The sequence below is a fragment of the Onychostruthus taczanowskii genome, unplaced genomic scaffold, assembly GCF_017590055.1.
Source record: "Onychostruthus taczanowskii isolate IOZ18803 unplaced genomic scaffold, ASM1759005v1 scaffold21, whole genome shotgun sequence".
Taxonomy (NCBI): Eukaryota; Metazoa; Chordata; class Aves; order Passeriformes; family Passeridae; genus Onychostruthus; species Onychostruthus taczanowskii.
Window position 1 is genome coordinate 10784912 of NW_024499351.1, and position 24269 is coordinate 10809180.

Genomic DNA, 24269 nt, shown 5'->3' on the forward strand with positions numbered 1-24269 from the left:
TAGGTGGAAGATCTGTATGTGTACTACACAGGGAGAGAAATGGTGCCACCTTTTAGTTACAGGATAGATAATCAGTTCCAAACTATCCCAGGAAGCAACCATATCACTGACATGGAAGATTTCTGAAAAATTTATTTGCCGGGGGACAAAAACCAGGCGGTCATCAAGGATGTCAACACTGTGTATCTGCCAGATTCAGGAGTGAAGAACAAGCCAGGAATTCTTAAGGGGACATGTAAGACACACACCTGTTTGCCACTGCCACAGGTGTTCTGCTGAAAATTATGGATAGTACAGATTATAATAATAAAAAAAAATAATTTCAGTAGTCAGTAACAATTTCTGTTCCTGCTGAGAAAATACAGTGCTGCAGAGAAAGTTTTCTTCCATCTGTGTCACAGGTACAAAAGCCCAAACGAGGCAAATCTGAGTTGAAACAGATTAATGGGGACACACCACTCACTGCTAGGAAGAGAAGGAAACATCCTTTTCCAAACCTGTTTGTGGAACATAAAGAAACAAAAGCCTACAGATCCTTTCTGGCTTTGAAGTAGAAGTCTTTGACCCTTTCATCAAATCATCCTGCACACTGAACTTTGCTTTGATGGCTCTTGTATTCTCCTAGAGAAAAAGATCACAGCTGGACACAATACAAAGTACTAAAGGCAATGCTGGAATAAGAAAATTTGAGATATTGACAAACTTGAAAAAAAAAACCCAGCAGAACAGTGGACAACATGTGCTTACTGACTATGCTAGTTCTGGCCACTAGTGGTTTAAACAAAGAGGCTTTTGTGTATATTTGATATTATCCTTCAGCAAAGGGTGTCCGACTGGAAAGGGCTTTTTGCACCACTTAGGGCCCCTCTTCCAAATGGGCTTTGCAGATCTGACGGGCCAGCGGGTCAGGTACCTGTCAAAACAACAAAAACACATTTCAGTTTGAGACTGATCACTGAGAAAATGTTCCAGCTGAAGCAGAAGCAAGGCACTATAGCCTTTGCCTCCTTAACATGCCTCTTTATAAAAGGAATAACCATGAGAAGATCCCTCAATTCAGAAGGGACCACTGGAAAGGAATTTTTGTTTGTTTTGGAATTTCTAAGCTCATCTCTCTACTGAACCCACTGGCACCTGCTTGACTTCCAGTTTCACAAAACAAATCAGGTGTAGTCTCCAGGCTCCTGGCAAGTTGTCCACCTGCAGCTAAACTGGAGTGCCAAATCCCTTCATTGCAACTAAGTCCAAGACTGAATGCATCTAGCCTCTAGGGGAAGTGTTATTTCAACAGCTGGTCTCAATAAGGTAAACTAATTACAAAGGCTAAATTCTGTGAGAAAGCTTCTAAAAATGAATAAATTTACTTTGGGGGGGATAATTAGTTATTACTTCTGCATGCACTGGGTTTCTGGCCTCGTCTTGTATTTTTACGTCCATATTTGCTCCAGTGTTCTCTGTACAGTATTACTGCAGCTTGCTAGTGCAGGAAGTCAGCACCTACAGTGTAAGAGGTATTAAAATGGAATTATCATCACAGCTACAAATCTCTGTGAAGAGCAGTGTCTGGCAAATATCCTCTGCTTTTTACCATTTGAAGTTTTAGACTTGGCTTTGCAAACAGGCAGGGGATTTCAGATCCAGAATCAGTTACTGGAAATCTTACCCTGTGGCTGGGTGGCCTGGAGTTTTGTTAGGCTTTAAATCTTTTGCTACCAGTAGAGAGGGGAATAGAGGTCCTTAGAGAAAGAGGAGTCTTTTCAGACAATAAAGATCCAAAGTAAAACCTTAGCATAATCGGCACAAACACTGCTCCAACAAATTAGAATTTGGAACAGACTGATAAACTTTGTCCAGCGATGTTTGCACGCCTCTGTTGAGTAATCCCATGGTCTTAATGTAACCTCACTCACCCATCCTCCCCACAAAAAGCTTTGTTACCTTTTATTTGCATCATGCAAATTTGAGATATTAAGAACTTTGGACAGAGACGTGTTTGAAGGCATTTGGCACATTCCTGAGAACTACAAAGAAAGCCTGCTATGCCAGGCAGCTACAGACTGTAGAACAGCAGCCCATTTAGCACTTTTCTCCCTCAGTACTCCCTAAGAGCAAAAACTGAAACATGAATCATATGGGGAGCTTTCTGCCTTTGAAATCAAGCCACTTTCAAAATGCTTTGTTTTGAGGAGTTTATGACAGTTAAAGCACCTAGAAGCACCAGCAGAAGGGATCTGGATGACGACACAGTAAGATCCAGCCACTTGTTTTCCTATATATGCATTAAACTCATCCCTTCTGACCTGTAGTCCTATGCTATTGCATTAGTGGAATCCCTTACATAACAGCATTGGGACAGGAATTAGGAGAGACTTTCCTGTCTCTAATTTCACATGCAAGGGGAGTTCAGAGACCAAGCACAGGTCCCCACTTTGCAATCTGGCAAAGGACCATGGCAAGGCAGCTCCTTTGGGAGAAGCTGTAGAGGTATTAGATGAGCACATGGGCTAGGTCCTACTTCTTTTCATATTCCCCTTGCTGCAAGGGGGGTGCTGTAGCATAAATTTTGGTATTGCAAGACTACACTTACAGAAAAGGAGGGAAAAAATCCCAAATTGTTTTAATGCATCAATGTGCCAAGTGCAATTCTGATCACGTGTCCACACGATTACGGGAAAGTGCTCCTATGATAATAAATGATCTCACTGGGAGAGTAGTGAATGTGTGAATGTGAGATACACATCAATGCTGTATGCAGGTTTAGACACACAGTGGCTTTTTAAGAAATCCCTCTGTTTCTGTGTGGGGGCTGGAAGTGCACACCCCAATTCTGCATAGGAAGGAGGATTTAGTAATGGCCTGATTTTAAAGCTTTTGTTATTTCTCTTTTGAGCAGGTCTAATCCAGCCCTCTGGTCCAGGCTTTTGGCTTCCTTTGGGGACTGCAGGCTGGGGCTTTTCATTGTTAGCTGAAACAGACATTTGGACGCTTTCCCTTCCTGGAGCACATTTGCTTTTAGGGCTTTTAATACTTGCTTTGTCCCAAACTCAAACTTGTCCTATTTTGTTTGTTGCCTCTTTTTTTTTTTTTTTTTACCTTGATTCAGCAGTGCAAAAGCCTGATGCCTGAGAGCAGTCAGTCTACAAACTTCCTTCTCCTCTTTGACTAACTCCATTTCCTACTGATTTCACAGATTTGGGTTTTTTTTTTTTTCTGTGAGTAAAAACAATCCACAAAACTCAGAGAGGAGAGCTTCAAAGCTCAGCACACAGGACTTTCCTACAAACTCTGCCATCCGTGTAAGATAGGGTACACCTTTTCTCACCAAGTGCCCCTACTTTTCATTGTATACAATAAGATTTGTCTTGGGGAGTTTTTATGATCACCTACAAACATACACTGGCAGAGTGTTTGAATTTTCTGAAGTAGCTGGAGGTTGTCAAGACAGACTCTTCAGGTGGAGAACAAATGTGGCTGGTCCGCAGTACACTTCAGCGTGCAGAGCTCCCACTCTAGGCAAAGGGGACATAACTGCCAGTCTTGGGAATTGTGACTCACCTCAGGGCTCTGCTTGCCCCCTTAACTATGACAGGGTCCTGAGCAAGAACAAGAATTCCTAGACTCCAAGTGCACAAATGAGTAATTTATGCAAAAGAACCGTGATAGGAACCCTGGTGGAATTTCCTTGATGGGAAATGGCAAGATACAATCAGGCTGGAAACAACTGTGGTTAATTCACCTGCAGTCATAGTAATAGCCTAAAATCTCTATAGCATGTGGAAGTCTGTTTTCATGGATTCTGTTCAGTGGGCAGGCCTTCCCACTTGGAGGCTGCCACTTTAGACCTAAGAGTAGGCACAAGGCTTTCATGTGCAGGGTAAGGGAAATGGGAAAACCACATACACAGCTCAAGCAAAGGCCATGCTGGTACAATTCAAGTCTGAACTTCTGAACCCTCACTGAATTTTTTCAATATGGCTTTTGTTTGGATTAAGAGCAGAAGGCAGAGGGCTCCAGACTGCAGGAAGCACTCGATCAAAGTGCTGGCGAGACTGCCTCCTCCCTGCCACATCCCTTCCCATGACACCTCTTGGCTTTGCTCACCTGCAGCCCCTCTGGCTCTTTGCTTTTGAATACACATGCTATGCACAACACAGTTCCCATGCAGATGGGAGGAACCACATGCTGCTGGAGTGAAATGCTGATAGCAGAAAAACCAGATTCTGCTCCCAGGGATGAGAGATGTCCACAGAGCCTGAGAACTTTGTAATTCATGAGGAATTTGTAGGGAGCCTGCCTCTTCCTTAACACAGAACAAGTCCTCCAATTCAAGTGATGGAGGTGGATACTATCTGTGCCAAGTTATGCTCTTCCAGTAGGAAGCTGGAAATGGAGTGGCAGCTGAGCACTCAAAATCAGGTACTCCATAATCTTACAGCACCTCTTGTTGACAGACCCCAGAGTCAGAGAACCTGTGATATCCCCTAGTCCTTTTGGATAGGGAACAACTTCACAGTGTTGTGTTTTAACCAATACTTTGGAATTGCCAGAAGAACATGAGTGCTATATTCATATTAAAAGAGCATCTAGATGCTGGCTTGAATTTAGGGACTGTTCTGTGGACTGTTAGTCCACATTTTCCATGCAAAAAATTTCCATGCTGAAAACTGCTGAGCTCTTCAGGTTTCCATTACTAAAAGTAAGATGTTCGACCTACAGCTGAGCTTGACTGTTTCCCAAATGGTTCTGGTGTGTGGTGGCTTGCATATACATGACTCTGGAGTATGGGAACAGTTTGTCACCCTACACAGTACTGGTGAAATCACTTAGAACTTCCTCAGCCTCACAGGTTAATGAAAATATTTTGTTGCTGCAGCATTTAACTGGAACATGCCAGGCTAGAGCATGAACAAATGCAGAAATAACAGCAGAAAGTTTTGAAAGGGAGAACACAGGCTGAGGATGAGGGAACAATCCTTGGCTGCATGACAAATTTGCTTGTGGAATGATCCCCGGGAAAGAGTGAAAGCCCCAGACTGGGCCAAACATGAGGAAAATGAACTGCAGGGAGTAATTCTGCATTGACAGGGTAAGCTTCATTTGTTTTCAATGTCCAACTTCTGCAGACAAATGATACGTAAGAGAAGGTGAGGACATGAGACTCAAGAGTTCATGGATGATGTGGGTTACTCCCACAGCCATTTCTTCAAAAGAACCATAGCTAGTAAAGCAGTTAAGTGGTAACATTCATGAGCTATCACTGTCAAAAACAAATCAGGCAGAAAGCAAAAAGGCAAAGAATTGAATTTCAAGAAATGAGAAATATCATGGCAAGTCTCACCTGGACAGTGTCCCAACTGCAGGGGATAGAAGAGGGAGATTTGGAATGCTCTCCAGTTGAATTCTGACCACAAGGTGTTCTTATATATCTCCTACCACCCTCAGCTTAACTGACCACAAAGCTTTGCATTTCACTTTCATCTTATGCCTTCTTCTGCAGTTCCCAATCTCCTCCTCCGTGTTACATGACATCACGGATGAATGTTTCATACTATAGTAGACAGCTGCATAACCAAGTACAAGGCAGGATTTGCAGGTCAGATTTGCAGATATTCTCAAAGCATTCTGCTCTTCTTGAATTCCAGTAGTGGAAACAGGATAAGGAGATGGAGTGGGTAGAGGAAGGCCAGCTGCCAAATGACCCAGTGCAAATCAGGGAAATCCTTATCTCTTTGCAGAGAAATCTGGGGCATGTAGAAGGGAATGTCCAAAGTTCGTACAATTGAGATAGTACAACCAGTTCAGAAAACAGAACAGGAATTCTGCTTTTTGGAAAACATCATTGAATAAGCACCAGAAGAGCACCTTCTTCAGAGGCAGAGGGGTTCTGCATGATAAATCCACACTTCACAACACTAAATCAATGGCATGTCAGCACCCCTGACCCTTGTTAAAACAAGGCAGTTTGCTGATAGTTCCATATGGTGGCATGATACCTTTTAATCCTAGCTAGGTGCTAGCCAGTGCATGCCAGACTCTCTGGATCTGAAGCAGGCTCACTTTAATCAGGGTGACAGTGACATGGGCCAAACATTCTGGCCAAGACAGTCACAACTGCAGTAAAAATATAGCTGAGGAACAGCTTTTTTTTTTTTTTTTTTTTTTTTTTGTGCTTTCAAAAGTATACATTAATGCAGCTCCTCAGCTCTTTATATACTTCCTTAGTACATTTACCCAGGAGCTGTAGAGTTCTGCCTATGTAGCTGGCCTGTACATTGTCTAAAGGACACATCAGTTTTTCATCAGGCTCACTTATCCCTCTTTTGGCAACAAATGAAGCTGCTCTCAAAAATACTGACACAGCCTCAGAAGAAGCCTGGCCACAGGGAGCACCAACCAGAATTTTGCAAGACAGGAAAAAAATGAAAGGGATTGCTCATCCAAATGAAGTAATCTGCCAGACTTCAGCCAGGTCAGAGTTGCTGCTCCAAGTCCACATGCAGTAATTCAATGCTCAGGTCTGTACCATGGCAGAGGCACTGGGCTCTGAGTCCCAACTGACTGAAGTGATGAATCTCCTTCAGTCTCAGGTAGTGTGAGTGGAATCAGTCCCTAAGGCTATCTTGGACTTTAGTCTTGTCATTCTAGCAGCTGATGGTGTAGTATGTCAAGAGCTCTACCACGAGCAAAACTTTCTTCAGCTCACTGTAAGATGGCAGGCAGCTCCCAGACACTACAAATTCCCACAGAAGTGTGTGAGGTAGTATCTGGAGTACACAGTGATTTCTCAGAAGCCCTTCCTTTACAAAAGTGAAAACTTTCTCCATTCAGAGTAAAGAGAGACATCAGATTGCTTACATCACCTGTGTTTCTGTCTTGGAAAAGCTTTAACAAGGGGCCCAAACACATTATGAGGTATCTCAGCTTCTCCCTGTTGACATTTCCAGGGCCATAGCAGCAGTGCAGAAAGGCACTACTACCTCTCATCTAAGCAGAGTGGTAAAGATGGCTATAACAGCCAATACAGCGATCTCAAAAAGAGATGAAGTTCAAAGATTTGGAAAATACATTACTTAACTGTGTAATGCACTGCCTGCTACAACAGGCTCTCTTTAGATCCTGTTGATCTCTTCTTGAACTGCCACTTAAAAATCCAGCAGACATAAACATAATGAAGGAACAAGCTAAGTCAAGTGAATAGCCCTGATATTACATGTTTAGAGGATAATGCAGACATGTTCTGATGGCATTGAACAAGGCAGCTTGTTTGACTCCAAAGTTCAAGCCCACTTCTGCCCCTTTTCTCCCCTGTCAGTTCACTTGCATTTGGCAGCACCACAGATTGAGTGCTTCCCGAGTTACTGCAGACTTACAGGAAGCTTTGGAAACAAGTACAGAGGCAAAGACAAGGTAAGCTTGGACAAGTCATTTATGTGGGAAACTTGTGATAAGAGCATTGGCTTCATTCCCAAAATAAGTACCAGCTAAATGACTTCAGTCATTCAGCATGTGGGTGCACTTCAGGCTAGAGGAAGGAAGCAATTTGTAACTGCTGCCTTATGCCATGCCAGCCACTGCTCCAGAGAGCAACGAGGGAAGTACAGGTGGGGGCTCTCATGGTCAAAATTCATACAGAATGGCCAAGATTTTGCAAGGCTCCAACACACAGAGCTCTCCCCTTCCAACAGGCTGATAAGACAGTGTCATGAGGGACCCTGAGAACACTCCTGAAGTACTCCTGCACTTTATCCTAGCTCTTGGGACTCATTTGTATAGTGTCAGCCCCACCACCAAAACTTTCAATCCCATTTCTTGATCTTATTCTCGTCTTCCACTCAGACCCCAAATCTGCCTACTTCAATGCTACTCCAAATTGTCAGCAAACAGCTTTGCACTCTTTTTCTAAACTGCTTCCACTGGGCCTGCTACATTCGCTCTTTGGGAAGAGAAAAACAAGGGTAGTGTAGGGTGGGGCTAGCAATGCAGTAATCTCCAATTTAATTAATTTAGAGGTGTAGCATACATACTTGCATGCAGAATGTATCTGGAGGTATTCATTCTTTGTTCTTACTAAAGGTCTATAGAACAATTTGTAAGAGTCAGGGCATCAGATCTGGAGTCCTGGTGTGATTCCAGCAAGATACTGCATATGCCATTTCCAGTCTCAACCTGCTCCTCAGGGTTGCAATGTGAATGCTAACAAGATAATATGCTCCACCCCACAGCTGCCAGATAAGACACAGATACTAAAGAATCCTCAAGACTTGTAAGACACAAGGAAGAAGTCATTACAGTTGAAGCATCTGATGGCTACCGGGGCTGCATCAAACATGAGAGTCCTCTAATCTGACCCTCACTGATACTCATTATGCAGCCTGCCAGCATTTCCAAGAGCCTCTCTCAAATCTCCACTGCAGAGTCAGACCTGAAATGCAGGAGTCTCCAGCCATCCTCAGCCTTGCAGTCTAAGCTCTCCCAGCGACAGCCCCATGGCCTCTGGTAACCCCACGGTTTGCTAATGCGAGGTTCGTACATGCTCTGACATCCCCATGGAAACAAAGTGTGAGGTTATAAACAGGGGATTAGCACCTCCAAGCGCCCAGCACAGAGCAGGAGGAGACTGCAGGCTTTCCCTTTGCCCACCAAAGGCCAGGGGCCATTCAGGATGGGGAGGGGGAAGAGCAGGCAGAGGGCGGATCACTGACTGGAGGAAACTGGGATGGGGCGGAAGGTAACAGGCCTGTGATGGGCCCCTGCTGGCTGCTCAGCCTGCCCTCCTCACTGCTGCTGTCACTGCCTGGGCACCCTCCTGCTGTTGGGGGCTAAAACGGCTAAGAGAGAAGGGACTGCAGAAAAGAAGGTTCAGTGAGGTCTTACCAATGTTCATAAGCTCCTGAAGGGAGGGTGCAAAGAAGAGAGGGGCAGGCTCTTCCCTCTCACTGGTGCTCAGTGATAGGACAAGAAGCAGTGGGCACAAATTAAGAAAGAAATTCTGTCTGAATGTAAGAAACACTATCTTGTATGAGGCTGGTTCTCTGGAACTAGCTGCCCTCAGAAGAATCTGAGGAAGGTCTATCCTTGGATATACTCAAAACCTGGCTGGACATAGTTCTGAGCAAGCTGCTCCAGGTGATGCTGCTTAAGCAGGGAGCTTGGACTAGATGATCTTCAGAGGCCTCTTCCAACCTCAGCTACTTTGTGGTGCTGTGACTCCATCTGTGGCATCCTCCTGTGACTGCCTTACTGATAATTAGTGATGAGGAGGTGAGCACAGCTGAGGGAGGGCAGGCAGACTCTAACATGTGTGGCAGTTTTAATCTTGTGTGAATAAATGGTTTATAGGAGATATGACTTGTCCTTAAAAGTCTGCCAAGGGAATATCATGACAGATCTTCTCCAAAATGCTGAGTACTCTTTATGAACCCTGCTGCCTGAGGCATTTCTCACCCAGTTGTAAGCAACTGCTTTTCCCTTTCCAATTTATTCCTGAATAAGAGAAATGTGGAAAGACAAGACTATTCACCTGTTCAGCTTGGGTTTCTTGGGAACATGCCCTTCAGGAAGTGGAGGCCTGTGGTTTGGCAACAAACCTGAAACAGAAAAAGATGTGAGAATATTCTGCGGTGCCTCTTTGGTTCTATTGCATTCAGAATTCACATTACACCTCATAAGGCAGGCAACAGCACAATGAAAGCTCAAGTACATTAGAAAGGGTATTTTATCTTCAGTCACTACTGAACCTTCACCCCAGCCTAAGAAGCTGGGAAGTTGTGCTGGGTATAGGGAGGAAATATACACCAAAGACACTATCACTTGGGCTCATCACAGAGGCTTTTACAGAGGACACAGGGCACTGGTATCAGATTCCATCTCCAGGATGGAAAATCTGACTATTAAAATTTTCAGTCCATTTAACTTGGATACAACTCAGGTACCAGGCATAAAGATCAACACAATACTCTTGACTGTGTCAACCTGGGTCCCACTCCCAGGGAAAAGTAAAAAAGTCATCACATGGCAGATGGCAGAGTTGCACATTACTAATGGGGTAGGTCAAGCTTAGGTAAATCAAGTAATTTCAAAAGCAGGTGCTTAATCATTAGTAACTGGAGACTGAGCCACTTCCTAGATCTTTCTGCAACACTTGTCTCATTTACAGGGATAAATGTCAGCTGTCAAGGCAGAAGTCAGGACACAGAGAAAGCAGAACAAGTAGTCTCTGTTCCATCACCCTGTCCCAGCACTTGGACCGTAACAAGTTTGCTGGGTGACTAGACAATGACATCTCACTGAGCTACACCAACTGGGAAGGAGACCCCTCTCAAGGGGTTCAGTAGGTATTCTACAGTCAGGGGTTATCTCTGGCAGAGTTATGTACCTGCACGGTGAGCCATCTGCACACAGACAGCAATCTTCTTGTGCTCCTCCAAGCAGAGGCCTGTGACCCTTCGTGGCAGCATCCCTCCATCTGAACGGATAAACTGACTCAGCAGCAAGACATCCTGAGGGAGAGAGAATGGCAAAACCATCAGTGCCCCAGCTACCTTCACTGCTGTGACTGCAGGTGTTGGGCTGAGCCTTGCATTGCGTACAGAACTCAAAACAATGTAAAACAAACAATTATTTCTCGCTACGCATTTTGTCTGCAGCTTGGCAACAAGTGGCTTTTGCTTGCTGTCATTGCCTGCCAGTTTAGCTTAGTAAGGTCACTCAGATGGTTTGAGTCTTCCCGACTTCACTAGTGTAAACACATGATGTCAGCTGCAATCCCTGCTCCTTCACTGTTTCACTACTTGCTCCAAGATTCTTGCTAAGATAATGTGTCCTAGGTACTCAGAGTTACACAAGACCTACAGATGGATATTGTTTACACGACTTGAAATGCCATCGCAGCTGTTGTCCTAAAGTTCACAGATGTGTTAGATCACCTCTGATTCCTTCCTTATTCCCTCAGAGCAGGACTGTTCTCTGCTATCTACTCCTCAAACTTTTATCTAGTTTCCCATGGTGGAGCTTCCATCAGGTTTCTCCAGAGGGGTGGAGGGCAGGGAAATGGTCCAAGATGTTGCATGAGGAAGCTTTATGTAAGAAAAGAATATGTTCTGATGACAAAGGACTACTAGGATAAATTGCTGCACTCAGTCCTTCAACTGTGCGTGCATTAGGTGGGCTGTGAAAGTCGTGGTGGACGAAAGGAGCACTTGAAGCATGCTGAGGGCTTGTCTGTGATTCAAGAACAATTTAGACTACACTGCTGTTGACCTTTATAATTAAAAACCCTAGAAATGTAAAGCAGTCTTTTTAATAAAAACAAAATTAAAGGGATCTCTAGGATCAGATAGTATCACAGGGCTGGAATGACAAATTTTTAAACACAGCAGCAACAGCTGTTGCACAAGTGTCCCATTAACTGTACACAGTACAACAGCCCAGGATTCAGATCCATGCTCTCCATTTCCACATACAACACCAGTGCAAAGATACCCCTCAGGCCAATACAAGCAGGCATTCTTGACATCCTGACATCAGCATAAGTTGGCCCAAATGGCCTCCAGAGACTTCCCACTTGTTTTTTCCCCTTGTTGCTTGTTGAGAGTTTACTCCTTCGCGGCTGTTGTATGTTCCTAGCTGAGGCAGCAGGACCATGCAGAGGCTGCCTACAGGCTGAGGGGATCAGCCAGCGAGCGTCTGGGCAGAGCGAGTTCCAACGAGGCATGGCAGAACTTTGCACCCCTCACCTAGGGCAACAGGCAAGAACAAAGAGTAATTGTTGCTTTTCATGTTGGGTGATCCTGACTGCCAGTTCACAGATTTACAGACCTACTCCTAACCCTCCACCCTTGCTGTTCTACAAAGAATGCTCCCTGGAGCATTCTTACCTTCATTTACTGGCCTTGCAAAAGCAAATAATCATGAGTGAATATAAAGTGAGTATTCAGAAATCTAGCTAACTAGGAATTATTCACCCACCCCACTGCACAAGACCAGCTCAGCTGTCAAGGGGGCTGCTGGAATTTAGGATGCCTTCTGGTAATGATGGATTCTGACAGATGCTGTCGAAGAATCAGGTTTGGGTTGCAAGGGACCTTAAAGATCATTGAGTTCATCCCCTCCCTTGCCCTGCTGGGCACTCTTTGTTCAATGCAGCTCAGGACAGAATTGGGTTTCTAGCTTGTGAGTGCACATCACTGGGTCATGTCCAGCCTCTCATCCACCAGCACCCTCAAGTCATTCCCAGGGCTGCTCTCCATCTGTTTATTCCCCACCTGTCTCAATACCGGGCGCTGTGCTGACCCAGGTGCAGCACTTTGCACATGTTCTTGTTAAACTGCATGAAATTCCCACAGGCCCACTTCTTGAACTTGCCCAGGTTCCTCTGGATGGCATCCCACCCCTCAATTGTGACATCTGCAAACCTGACGAAGGTGCACTCAATCCCTTTGTCTAAGTCATTAATGGAGGTACTAAATAGAACTGGTCCCAGTAAGGACCCCCGAGGTACACCACTTGTCACTGACATCTGTCAGACTTTGAGCAGTTGACCACTAACTCTGGATGTGACTACCAACCAATGCCTTATGCATCTAACAGTCCAGCCATTGACTCTATCTCCCCCTAATTTAGAAAGAATGATATTGTGGGCTTTACATGTCAAAGGCTTTAGAGAAGTCCAGATAAAGGGCTTCAGTTGCCCTTCCCTTGTTCACTGATGGAGTCACTCCACCACCGAAGGCCACTGGGTTGGTCAGGCAGGACTTGCCCTTGGTGAAGCCTTGTTAGCTGTATCAAATCTTCTCCTTGTCACCCATGTGCCTTAGCACAGCTTCTAGGGGGATGTTCCATGATCTTCCTAGGCACAGAGGTGAGGCTGATAGGTCAGTAGCTCTCAGGTTCTTCCTTTCCACCCTTTTTAAAAATGGATTCCAGTCACCCGGGACAAAATGCTGGTTACAAGTGTTAGAGACAAAATGTTGAGAGTTTTCATTTGTTTGGGGGTTTTGTGGTTTGTTCTTGTCCTTCCCACCCCCCTTCAGTACCATCCTCACTAATAGCATCATGACACGCAGTTTCCCTCTTCCTATAACTGGCTTGCTTTCTGCATCCACTTGTCTACAGCGAATACATTCAGACTGATTTTCAGATCCAGCTCCTTTGAAAACGTGGCATGTCACGTAGGCCCACTGACATTTAGACACTGACTATAATACCTCATTGGTACAAAACTACTTATCAGGCACCCTACATAATGATACTGTATCCAAGAACAAGAAAAGCCCAGCTGAGTAACCAGCAGTGGGCTCCTGGGAGGCCATCCATGGTTGAAGGGAAGCAAAGTATCCCTGAGCCCAGCTAAACATGGCCCTGCCAAGGAGAACAGTAACCAAGGCATGCATCACATGGTGCCAGCTGCACTAGTAGAAACTGGAGGGAGGCCAACCAAAATGTCCAAGGGCACTGACTTTTGACTACTCCTAAAATACACTGGACTGGATTCAGAAAACCAGTGCAGGACTCCATCCCCCTTTTCCCTCTTCTTTAGCTGTCTGGATCTTCAAATCAGCAACAGTGCTAGCTGCCATTTAGCACATAACACTTTCCTAAGTGAAAAAGGATTGTGCAGCTCCAAGTGCCTAAAAAGAGAAAAACTTGCAAGACTATGCTGCTAGTCTGCCACATTACTCTGTGGAGAAGAGGAAGAAGGGAGATGATGGCAAATTTGAGGCAGCTTCAGTCTTTGCAGCCATGAAAGCCTAAGTAGGCCACACTTGTGAAGGGTGTGTGTGTGTGGTCCAAGTGATTTCTCATATTACCACCACACCTCATGGAGTCACAGGCTTGTTATCAAGTGTTTCCATGCAAAGGGGGTGTTGGGAAGCAAATGGAGATAATATTTTTTTTTCTCCCTGTGGGGAAAAAAAAAATCAAGAGAATTTGTTCTCTGTTATCATCTCTGACCAACAGTGTCACCAACTGACCAACACCCTGGTGTGGCAGTCATTTCTTGACTGAAATCATCAGTCATGTCCCAGCTGCTACAGCTCCAAATCACAATCACGCTGCTTGGCTTAAAATGCTGCACACTTGACCAAAGGTTTGTCCATTTCTGAAGATTCCCCACAGTTAACAGGCCAGGTGCCTCTCCCAGAGTATTCACGCAGATGTATCTTACCACTGGGACAAAGGAGACAGGTACAGCCAACTTCACAGGGCAGCTGTGCAGGGAAGTGAACAAGTACATGGAGCGGTCAAATTAAAAAATACGTCTGGCAAGTTCTCATGGTGCCGTCATGTTCCATGAAATTCACATTTTGTGCTAGTGGACAGCCAAGCCTGTAACCACTGATTTGCTTTAATCACTGGACAGCTCCCTTGAGGCTGGACCCAGATTCCCACCCCTGTAATCTGCAGCATTTGATGAAAACAACTTGGACTGAATTAATCTAGGGCTAATAGGCAAAGCCTGCAGTTCGATTTCCCCTAACTGTTGCCAAAGCAAGATGACATATTTACTGCCTACTCAAACTAATGATGTTTGAAGTGGATAAGGGGGGGAAACGAAAAACAAGTTTAGCCTCCACTTCTAAAAGGGCTGGACAAACTTGCTAGATGGGTAGCATGTACCATGTATTCTTGTGAAGAGATGGTAACCAAAATGCAGAGGCACCTGCATTTCAGTGTCTGCAGACACTTGGAAAAGCAGGATCCTTGACTGACATGTGATTCATTAAAACTTTCATTTACCACAAGAACAGTTCTATCTGTGCAGCCAAATTACTACTGGGCTGTATCAGACAGGTCTGTCAGTCATTATTTCCAGTTATACAAGAGTCTAGTTTTTCCTTTCTCCCTCACTCCTGGGAGCTGTACATGATTCTTCACGCATTTTGTAAAAGAATTGCAGGTTTCAATCCAGTTGCATCCTTACAATAACCAAAATAATTTTTTTATCTCCGATGGATACGAAAAAATCAACTGAGATCTCAGTTTCACTGGACAGACAGACACATGCAGACCACAAACTATGGGAATTTATATATTAAGCTCTGTTTTCCTGAGCCACAGCAGAGGATCAGGATTGAACTGGGAAAGACAACTGCAGCCCTCTACACCACAGCTGAGGCAGGTTAGAATCATGACCCGCTAGTGCTCACAATGCCTGTTCAATTGATTAATGACTTAGGAGACACTGGTCCCCCAGTTCTCTGACAGCCAGAGTAACTCATTATGCCACTACTTTAGACTGTGCTAGCTGCACATGACAAAAGGAAAGTCCTGTGAGGTCATATTACTCAACTCCCTCAGGGGCTAATTCAACACTTCCCTTTTCATAGTGCCTCATTCAGTCCAATTACAAGCGTCCCAAGCAAAAAAGCTCACACTTTCCTTTCTGTGCAACAGACTGATCTCAGCTTATCAATCTCAAAGGAACCACCATCTATTCCAATCGCTCACCAAGCTCATCTTATAGGTTATGCTGTATGAACTAGGCTATATCTTTAACAAAAATAGCTGCTCTTAATTTACAGACATTTAGGACAATTAACCATCATTGACAAAAATGTCCCACTGTTTAATTGCCCACAGAGTTAAACGCCTGCACTTCACTACTTAAGCATCTCAAGATTCTGTTGCTCACCACAGCTGCAGCAGAGAATAAAATAGCAAAGAGTACTTTAGTGCAGAAAAGGAAGATTTTTATTCACGTTTTTATTCAGTTTAATGCAGAAAAGGGAGATTTTAACATTTGAAAATCCTGAAAATATGCAACTAGTACAAAGCATTCAAAAACATAAGGGACAAGTAGAGAAGTGGTCTACTCCAGAATTCAAATTTCTCCTAGTTCTAATCAGCCCCACAGAGGGATGCTTCTAAATATGAGGTAAGAAACGTCTGCTATTTCAAAATACCAGTTCACAGTGCTCTCTTTAGCTCTTTGTCCAGGAGCACTGGATATATACACACTAGATGCACATGCATTCAAAATCTGTGTGACAGCTGAGATGGACATACTCATAGATTGTCTCTCAGCACCACGATTTCTTAGAAATTATCTTAGCAATGATTTTCAAGACTGGCTGCAGAATCTCTCTTCACATTTAGTTTTCTCTTGCCTCCTTTAATGCACAGTAGAAATCAGGATCTAAGAATCAAAGTGAAGTGTGGAAGAAAACTCATAACTTAGTTCACCCTACAAACACATGTAAAACTCATGTTTCACACTGCCTGCTGTGACCAATTTCTAATCCTGGAACTCAGACTCTACAGAATCACATTGTCAAAATTTCTTTGGTTCTTGATGGCATTATCTCTCCACATACTCGGTGGAGTCTTCTACCACACATGGCAGCAGGAACTGAATCTATGTAAGTCTACATACAAATTTCCAAGATGTAATCCACTGCTATAAATTATTTCATCCCTGAACATCACTTTATAGTTTCTCAAGGGCTGTTAATGTGTGACTCATGGAATGCTTTCTGTAAATCCCTAGAATTACTGAGTTTAATGATGCTGTTTACTTCTTGCATTTTTAAGTCACATAAAATGATATGAACCTTAAAAAAGTATTTTCCAGAGTAAGTAATAAGTTGTTTTTGATCACTACACAATTCAGCAACCATGAAAAAGAATTACAAGCAATCTCTACATTCGAACATGGGCAACACAAAACAGACATGATTTAGTAGCTTAGCTCAATGGTACTTGTCATTTCACTCAATTTATTATGATCTTCAAACTCACTGTATATCCAGGTTTCCCACACTGTTGAGAAACCAAGGCAGGAAACACTAAAAACTCCCCTGCCCCCAACTTATTTCATTGTTTAATATTGCACCCAGCCTGAGTAAGAATCACTGACAATAGGAGATTCTAAATGCCTCCATTTCTGCAACACAGGCTTTGAAAGACACTAAACATATTTCAATTACACCTCACATCTGTTGCTTCACCTGTCTGGCATAATTGAAAGTATTTTGTCTGGTACTATTGCCATATTCTTCATAATTCAGGAGTCTTAATCAGTCCTATCCAACAGGTTATTTGCTTTTACTCCTAGCTGACACCTTTCGTTTGGAATTTGCAATGATTTATTTACCAATTAGCAATCATCAGCATCATTCTCCTTCCTCTCTTATCTACTTAGTATGTCACTTGCAGTTTTCAAACCATTTGGTGATTCCCTAGGAATTTTTTTATGCTTTAAAAAAATCCTGTGAGTAAAGTAACGTATTTGTTAGCTAATTCCTCCAAGACCTTGAGGCAACATGCAACACAGGCCTGCTAGTCTGTACCTAATTCAATTACCTAATGCTTAAGTTATTTCTGTATTTGTTTTTTCCTGTTGTTTTACATTTGCTGATTGCCACCAATATACAGATACTAAAACATAACTTTTCCTTTGCATGTGTGCACTAGGACTACACACAAGCAGCACAGTCATTTTGCAACCAAAGTGGCTTTCAGTCCCCTTTTCCTCTCAATAATGGACTTTCTCACAAACATTTATTTTTCTCCAATGTATTTGTATCCCCCTCTCTAATCCTATTGACATTAGCTTATTCTGAGTTTTCTGTTGCCTTATCTTAGTAACAGCATGTTCCTGTCTGTTTTTCTTGTTTTCTAATTCCAGCGATGGGTTTTGAGCATGCAAGGGGGGAACTCAGTCCTTTTGTAAACTCTGTGTTTGAGTGACCTCTTGTAAAGTTACATTCAGCATCTGCTATATCATGCTTCTTATTCTGAAGTGTTCGTGACTGTTGTGCTTTTATTTTAAAGCACTACAAGATTTCCTTCCCATATTCTAAGTTTAGTGTTGTTAGTTATCCTCTCATTAGTTAATAAACTTCTTATTAGCATTTCCTACAAAGTGCTTGAATAAAACCTGCTTTTTCTCTTGCAGGTAAGTAAAAATGTATGCTCCTTCATGCTCATGAAGAGTTTTAAAAGCTGTATGAAACAGTTACTAACTTAGTGAACAATGACAAATAAGAAATTGTAGTGCTTGAAGTCATATAAGTGACCTAGTCAAGTTTTCCGGCCTCTCTGGAGCTAGGCCTGTTTCCACTGACTAAATGCTACATTCCACTTTGATTCTCTGGGAAGTGCAATGGTGAAAGGCAGCTGGGCACAGAAGAGCTATAAGCCTTTCCAGATCAGATGGCCACATGAGTAATTCCAAATCTCCTATTTGATACAAGCTCATCCTTTTTCCCAGGAACAGCATCAGCCAAGGCAAACAATTACAGTGTATGAGGCTCTTGCTGCACCCAAGAGAAGCAGAGCTGGAGTTAAGCATCTTTATTTCACCCAGGAAAAAACAAGAGGGGCAGTTTGTGGGGCATGTAGATCTGAGAGCAATACTTTTCTAGTGATGAGGGGTGGGGGAACCCCCTCATTAAACTTACCACATAATCATACTTATGCTTCAGGTTCCAGCGACAGATGGGACACTGGCCAGAGGGGTTTGGAGGAGGTGGTGCTTCAGCTTCCTCTATAATTCTCCCTTCAATCTAGGAAACAATTCAGAGTATGTAATGATCAGGCACAGCTTGCAGCTCTGCCTGCACCTGTGACTCAAGGATATTTTCCATCGAGTCTACAGTACATTGACCAGTTCTGTGAGGATGTAAGGGGAACAGTACCTGCATCATTCACCTTACTTTTAGAGAGATATAACAAGCTCTTTGATATGCTTATGCCACAGACTATGGGGAGAAGGAAAAATTCAGAGGGCATAGAAAACCCTTTGGCAAATTCTTGTGTATGTTTTCCTAAACGTAAACTAGCTGACAGTCAGTGTGCGTTTCTCATATTCACCTGAATTCCACTGACTGTAGTACCATTTTGAACCACCATGCCTTGAAAGTGTAGAGGCCCTTTAGCCAAAAGCTTTAAAATAACTTTTTTTCTGGGAATATGAGAATGTCACAGAATAGCAGATGCATGTTATAGCTGAAAATATATAGGGGCTTGCTGGATTATAAATCACCAGCAGGGAAAACTCTGAGCAAAACTTAAATTTAAGAAAGGATAGTTAGGAAATGTCTGTGGGGCTTGCACTTTTATTTTATAATACCAATATTTTATTCCATTTAATACTCTGAACAATTCTTCTACAAGATTTTAAAATTATATTTTGTACATCACTGTAAAGTGGTGGCATTTAATACTCAAATTTTCCCACAAGTAACATGCAAAGAGATGTACGAGGTATGTAAAGGAAGAACTTGACAAATTTGTTTCCTAATCATAAATGTATTAGAAATACAAAGTCTATCTATCTGCATGTGCACTTGTCTTTTTCTTTTTTGAGAACTTACTAATGGAAACAAGAGCTATCTCAAATTGCACCCAAATGAAGAGACAATAAAACTAAGCTATTTTTCTCTCCAAGATATTTTGGAGCTTCCTCTGGTGAAATTAAGATTAAAAGCCAATTATGAACACCAACTGTCAGCCTCAAAGAGTGCAAGCACCAGAGTTTGAAAAGAAAACCTGGGTGGAATGCAAGATTACTTTCAAGAAAACATCAGGTTCTGTGCCTGCAAACCTGGGAAGAGAAAAGCATGACCTTTCCTGTAAGTGTACACTGAAAAATGGCATCCAGCTGAACTCAAAGAACTGTATCATATGCCAGATTTCTGCCTTTCTGATGATAAAATAGAAACAGTAAGTTACTTGTAGCTTAAGCATCTCAGTACCTCACACAGAATGGTCAATTCTTAAGTAAGATTCCTCCACCCACATGTACAACAGCCAATTTTACAAAAACACATACTTAACTATGAATATAAGATGTAGGCCAGTATCTAATTTTCTATTAATCAATAAAGTTATTTTCAGGGAAGCCCCTGTATTTAGTCTTGATTCTTGCCAGTCTGGCTTCAGACTGCACTATAACTGTAATTCCATCTTGGAAATAAATAAAGATTCACAATGCCACATCAATATCAATTTTTCTTGAGACAAATTTCAGTGTACAAGTTTTGGCAATTACTTCCCAATTGCTGAGGACTTCTATAGTGTTAATCCACCCAGTTGCTATTTTTCTGTTAAACATCTAAAAGGGAGTGTAGGGGTTCTACATTCTCAGAATGCTGAAGAAATCTGTATTTCTCTGTATTTATTAACTGGTTCACATCAAACACTTCCTTCAATACTGATTAAAAACAAGGACACAGAAAGATGAGCAGGGAAATATGGATTCAGGGAAGACTGATGTAGAATTGGCAGGATAAATGGAGTGACCAATGGATACACTTAAAAACATATCAGCTCTTTGGTTTGTCAATTTTTGACAATATTTTCCTCATCTAGGGGCACTGACGGATTCCAGACTGATGCTAGGTTATTACAGCAAATATATCCAGATCACCAGGAAGAGTTACTTTCATAAAGGGCTCTGCTAATTTAATGCTTACTTTTTCTACTTCAAGCCTCAGTTAATGTTTTGGACTTTTGAGAATAGAATTTACATCCCCTTTGAAAATGACTGAGTGCAAAATACAGCAATCCACTGAGTGTGTTTTGCTGGTGTGCACACTCCCCTCTTGTTTTGGTTAAAACAACCTCAGGTCACACATGCAAGTTCTTCTCTTCAGGTTTCTGGGCAAAGATTAGTAATTTGGCACTTGAAGGCAAGAAATAGATACTTTCCATCACACCTTAAACTTATTTTTTGTTGACAGTCTTATAACATCTGCCTAAGTGCCATATGTTTTAGGTATGTAATATCAAATAGAGTAACTTATCTGCTCCATGCAGGTTTCAGACATGACAATGTCTGCTACCACAAATACAACAAAGTTTCAACAAAAATATTTCTGACAAAAATACTTAAGAATTTCAAAGGCATAAACAAGCAGGTTTTTTCTGTTTCATTAGTAAGCAAAATAGTCCATGCCTTTCTTATTATTTAGTACATATAGATTAACATTTAAGTGCACTCTCTTCTAGCTATTCCCAAATTCCTCCTTAACTCTCCTCATCTTTTATATACATATATAAATCAAAGTATCTGTGTTATCTCTTCCCAGACAAGGCATATAGTGCTACTGTCATATGAAATGTGAGCAGAACAATGCAATCTCCTTTCCCCTTCAGTAATTTCAGTGCTTCTAAAGAATGACAATTCTCTTGATAAAAGTGTAACACATTAGATGGTGCTAACTATGCAAACTTCTAATTCTGCTGCTTTAATTTTTTCCTTCCTGCCTTAAACTGTAGATAAGAAGATGCTCTTCTTTACCAGTTATTTCAGACCTTCTGTTTCATTTTCAGGAGCAGTTTTCATTTAGTATTTAAGGTCTTCCTTTGAAAACACCCCTTTCACTTTTTTTTGTTACCATGTGTGTTAGAAGATGGAAGCTTTGTATCACCTGAAGTCAGCATGGCACACACTGCGGATAACAAACAGAACACAGATCAAAGGCATGGTGTGCGTGGCATGTAGGCGGTACAGACACGTCTTGCAATGCCACATCGCACTGCCAGCGCAGCATGAAGTGACAAAGCCACTGGCAATCCTCCCTAGTGCTTGTCCACACTCAAGACGATGCCAAATAGCACCAGTTTAGGAAACAAAACCATCCGAAGAATGGCCTCTAGTGTTTTAGATCCTGAATGCCTCTGGTCAGGGATTCCGACTTTAGCCGGGCTGCAGCGAGGGGTTTGGCGCTCACGAGTGGCTCTCACTGGAGGCATCTGTCACCAGCAACAGAGTGATGATCCTGTCTCCTTCAGCAGCCAAACCCTCCACTGCCTACCTGCACTCGCAGCAAATCCCGACCCTGGCTCTGCATTCACACCCTGAGGAGTCTTTCAAGCAGAAAAGCGTTCCCTTTTTTCCTTTACTCGTCGGGTAGGGCACGGACACACACACGGCTGAAGGAAGGAGAAGCCATGGCAGAAGCAGCTACCAAGGAAAAGAAGCTCAGGGACTTACTGTGGTCGTGTTGCCTTCAGTCACCTCCACGACTGCAAAGGAAAAAAGAGACGAGAAGCCACAATGAGACCCATGCAGCATGAAAGAAGTAGCATTTGGGGGGCGGGAGGAGAGAACAAATTACAGTGACCGCAACCATCTCTCAAGGACAGCGGCGAGGCAACGGGGCGCGGGGCCGTGCAGAGCCCGCAGCGGACTCACCCTGGCGGAGGGCTCGGGCCGGGGGCGCGGCCCAGCCGCTCCCCAGCAGCCCGGAGAAGATCCGCCGCACGCCCCCGCGCAGCAGGCTGGGCGCCGCCATCTTGCCGCGGCCGGCGCTGCCGTCACGCCGCTTCCGCCGGCGGGGGGCGGCGCTGCCGCCGCCATTTCGGGGCACGTCCCGCCCGCCCCGCTGCCCGAGGGGCTGAGCCGGGGCCGAGAGGAGGAGTCTTTTGCCGTGCCCGGCGTGTTGTCGGTGGTGTGGTTCTCCTCGTTGTTTTCGTTTGTTTCTTTTAAGTTTATTGTGGGCTTGGATTCTCCTGGTTTTATTTTATTTTTTTTTCCTTTGGTTGGTTGGTTGGTTGGTTGTTTGGTTGGGTGGTTGGTTGCTTTTGGTTGTTTTTGGTTTTTTTTTTTTTTTTGTTTGGGGGCTTGGATTTTCTGGCAGTCGTGTCAGCTTGGGATCACAGCATCAGGGATTCAGCTAGGTTGGAAAAGACCTCTGAGGTCATCGAGTCCAACCCATGCCTGAATGCCACCATGGGAGCTAGACACTGGGAGTGCCGCATCCAGTCTTTCCTTGAACACCTCCCGGGATGGTGACTCCACCACCTCCCCGGGCAGCACATTCCAATGTCCAATCATCCTTTCTATAGAGGAATTCCTCCAGCTGTCCAACCTGAACCTCTCCTGCGCAGCCTGAGGTTGTGTCCTCTTGTCCTGGCACTGGTGGCCAGGGCGTGGCCCCCTGGGCACAGGCTGCCTCTTGTTTAGGAGGATGGAGGTAAATCTAGTGGTAGCAATGCCTTTGTGTTGTGGAAGCCTGAGCTACACTCCTGCCACAGCCCCTGAATCTCCTAGCTCTCCAGTGAGGGAAGGCTGAGAGGTGGTTTTACTGCAGCTATATGGCTCCTCTGTTTGGATGGGCTCTGGACTGCTTCCCACATCAAGGAGGGTTGCAGGCCAGCTGTGGGATTCAGGGAAAGGGTTTGTTTCAAATCACAATTACCAGATCTGTATGTTCCGGGGATCCTGAGGTTCATGCCTGTTCCTGCAGTGTTTTGTGCATTTCAGCAGGTAACAATTTGAAGCAGTATGTTGTCTGGCTGTAAGTCTTGTAAACAGTCGGTCTAGTTTAAGCACTTTCCATTTTTGTTTGAATATCACTTGTCTTTGACAGTTTGAAGGCTGCTGAGAGATCACTTTTCCCACCAGCTTTCTTAGCATACCTCATCGCTTGACTTCTCATACCTGCCTTTGGTGCAAGGTAGCCTAGAGGTGCTTGCTCATATTCACATAGTCCACTGGGATTTCAGATACCAACAAACAATTTGTCTTAGATGGTAATACTGCATCTTCATGAAGAACGTACTTCAGTTGAACTGTACTTGAGAGCAAAGGTCATTCATGGAGTTTCTCCAAGTGCTTGTTTGTTTTCTGTCATTTCAACTCAAAAAATCCAGAAAGTGAAAACTAACAGAGTAAATTAAAATCACTTGTGAGTCATGCACGCTGATGGACATTCATGCTATTCTGTTTCATCAGTGGTTAACAGTGCTCATCCAAGATGTTCTGTATGTTTTTCTGAAATTGTATCTAAAATGTGGTGCAAAATGTAAACTGCAACATAAATGTAAAATTTATTGTAAAATATAATTTGATCTTCCTATTACAGGAGGTCCTTCCATCTCCTTCCTCTTGTGTGTTACACTTGCTTCTTGTTACAGTCTACTTTGCAAATCTTTCAGTTGCAGGTCTAAGCTCTCAATTCTGGGACTTTCCAAAGAAGTGGGAATGCAGGCAGGGCTTCTGTCCAGACTCGTGTGCTTTATGCCAAGCAGTGAAAACAGGGCCATCCCATTTATTCAGAGAACAAATTGAGTAAGAATGCTTGCCGGAAGAGAGCTCTTCCTCTCTCGCCGCTTTATGCTATATAATGATTTCTAGAATCAGGGTGATCTCCAACTTGTCCAAAAACTTAAACATAAGAGCCAAACAAAATATTTACTGCCATCCAGTCTGGGAATTATTTCCTTATGAGGAGAAGGAACATCGCTGGGCACAGTGGTGTAGTGAAGTCACAATTTTATGGGTTGGTTGTTGTTATTTTTTCTTTATAAAGTGAGTT

General features: G+C 43.4%; 1 protein-coding gene across 1 annotated transcript; it reads right to left on the reverse strand.

The window, feature by feature from the left end:
* Positions 1 to 114: 114 nt before the first annotated feature.
* Positions 115 to 22272, reverse strand: MRPS18A (mitochondrial ribosomal protein S18A). The gene is made up of 6 exons (XM_041404400.1): positions 22145 to 22272; positions 21944 to 21975; positions 18405 to 18509; positions 10376 to 10499; positions 9521 to 9587; positions 115 to 913 (listed from the first exon to the last, which is right to left on the reverse strand). Exons 1-6 carry the CDS (start codon positions 22242 to 22244, stop codon positions 769 to 771), a joined length of 573 nt encoding a protein of 190 aa, XP_041260334.1. The 5' UTR covers positions 22245 to 22272; the 3' UTR covers positions 115 to 768.
* Positions 22273 to 24269: the final 1997 nt, after the last annotated feature.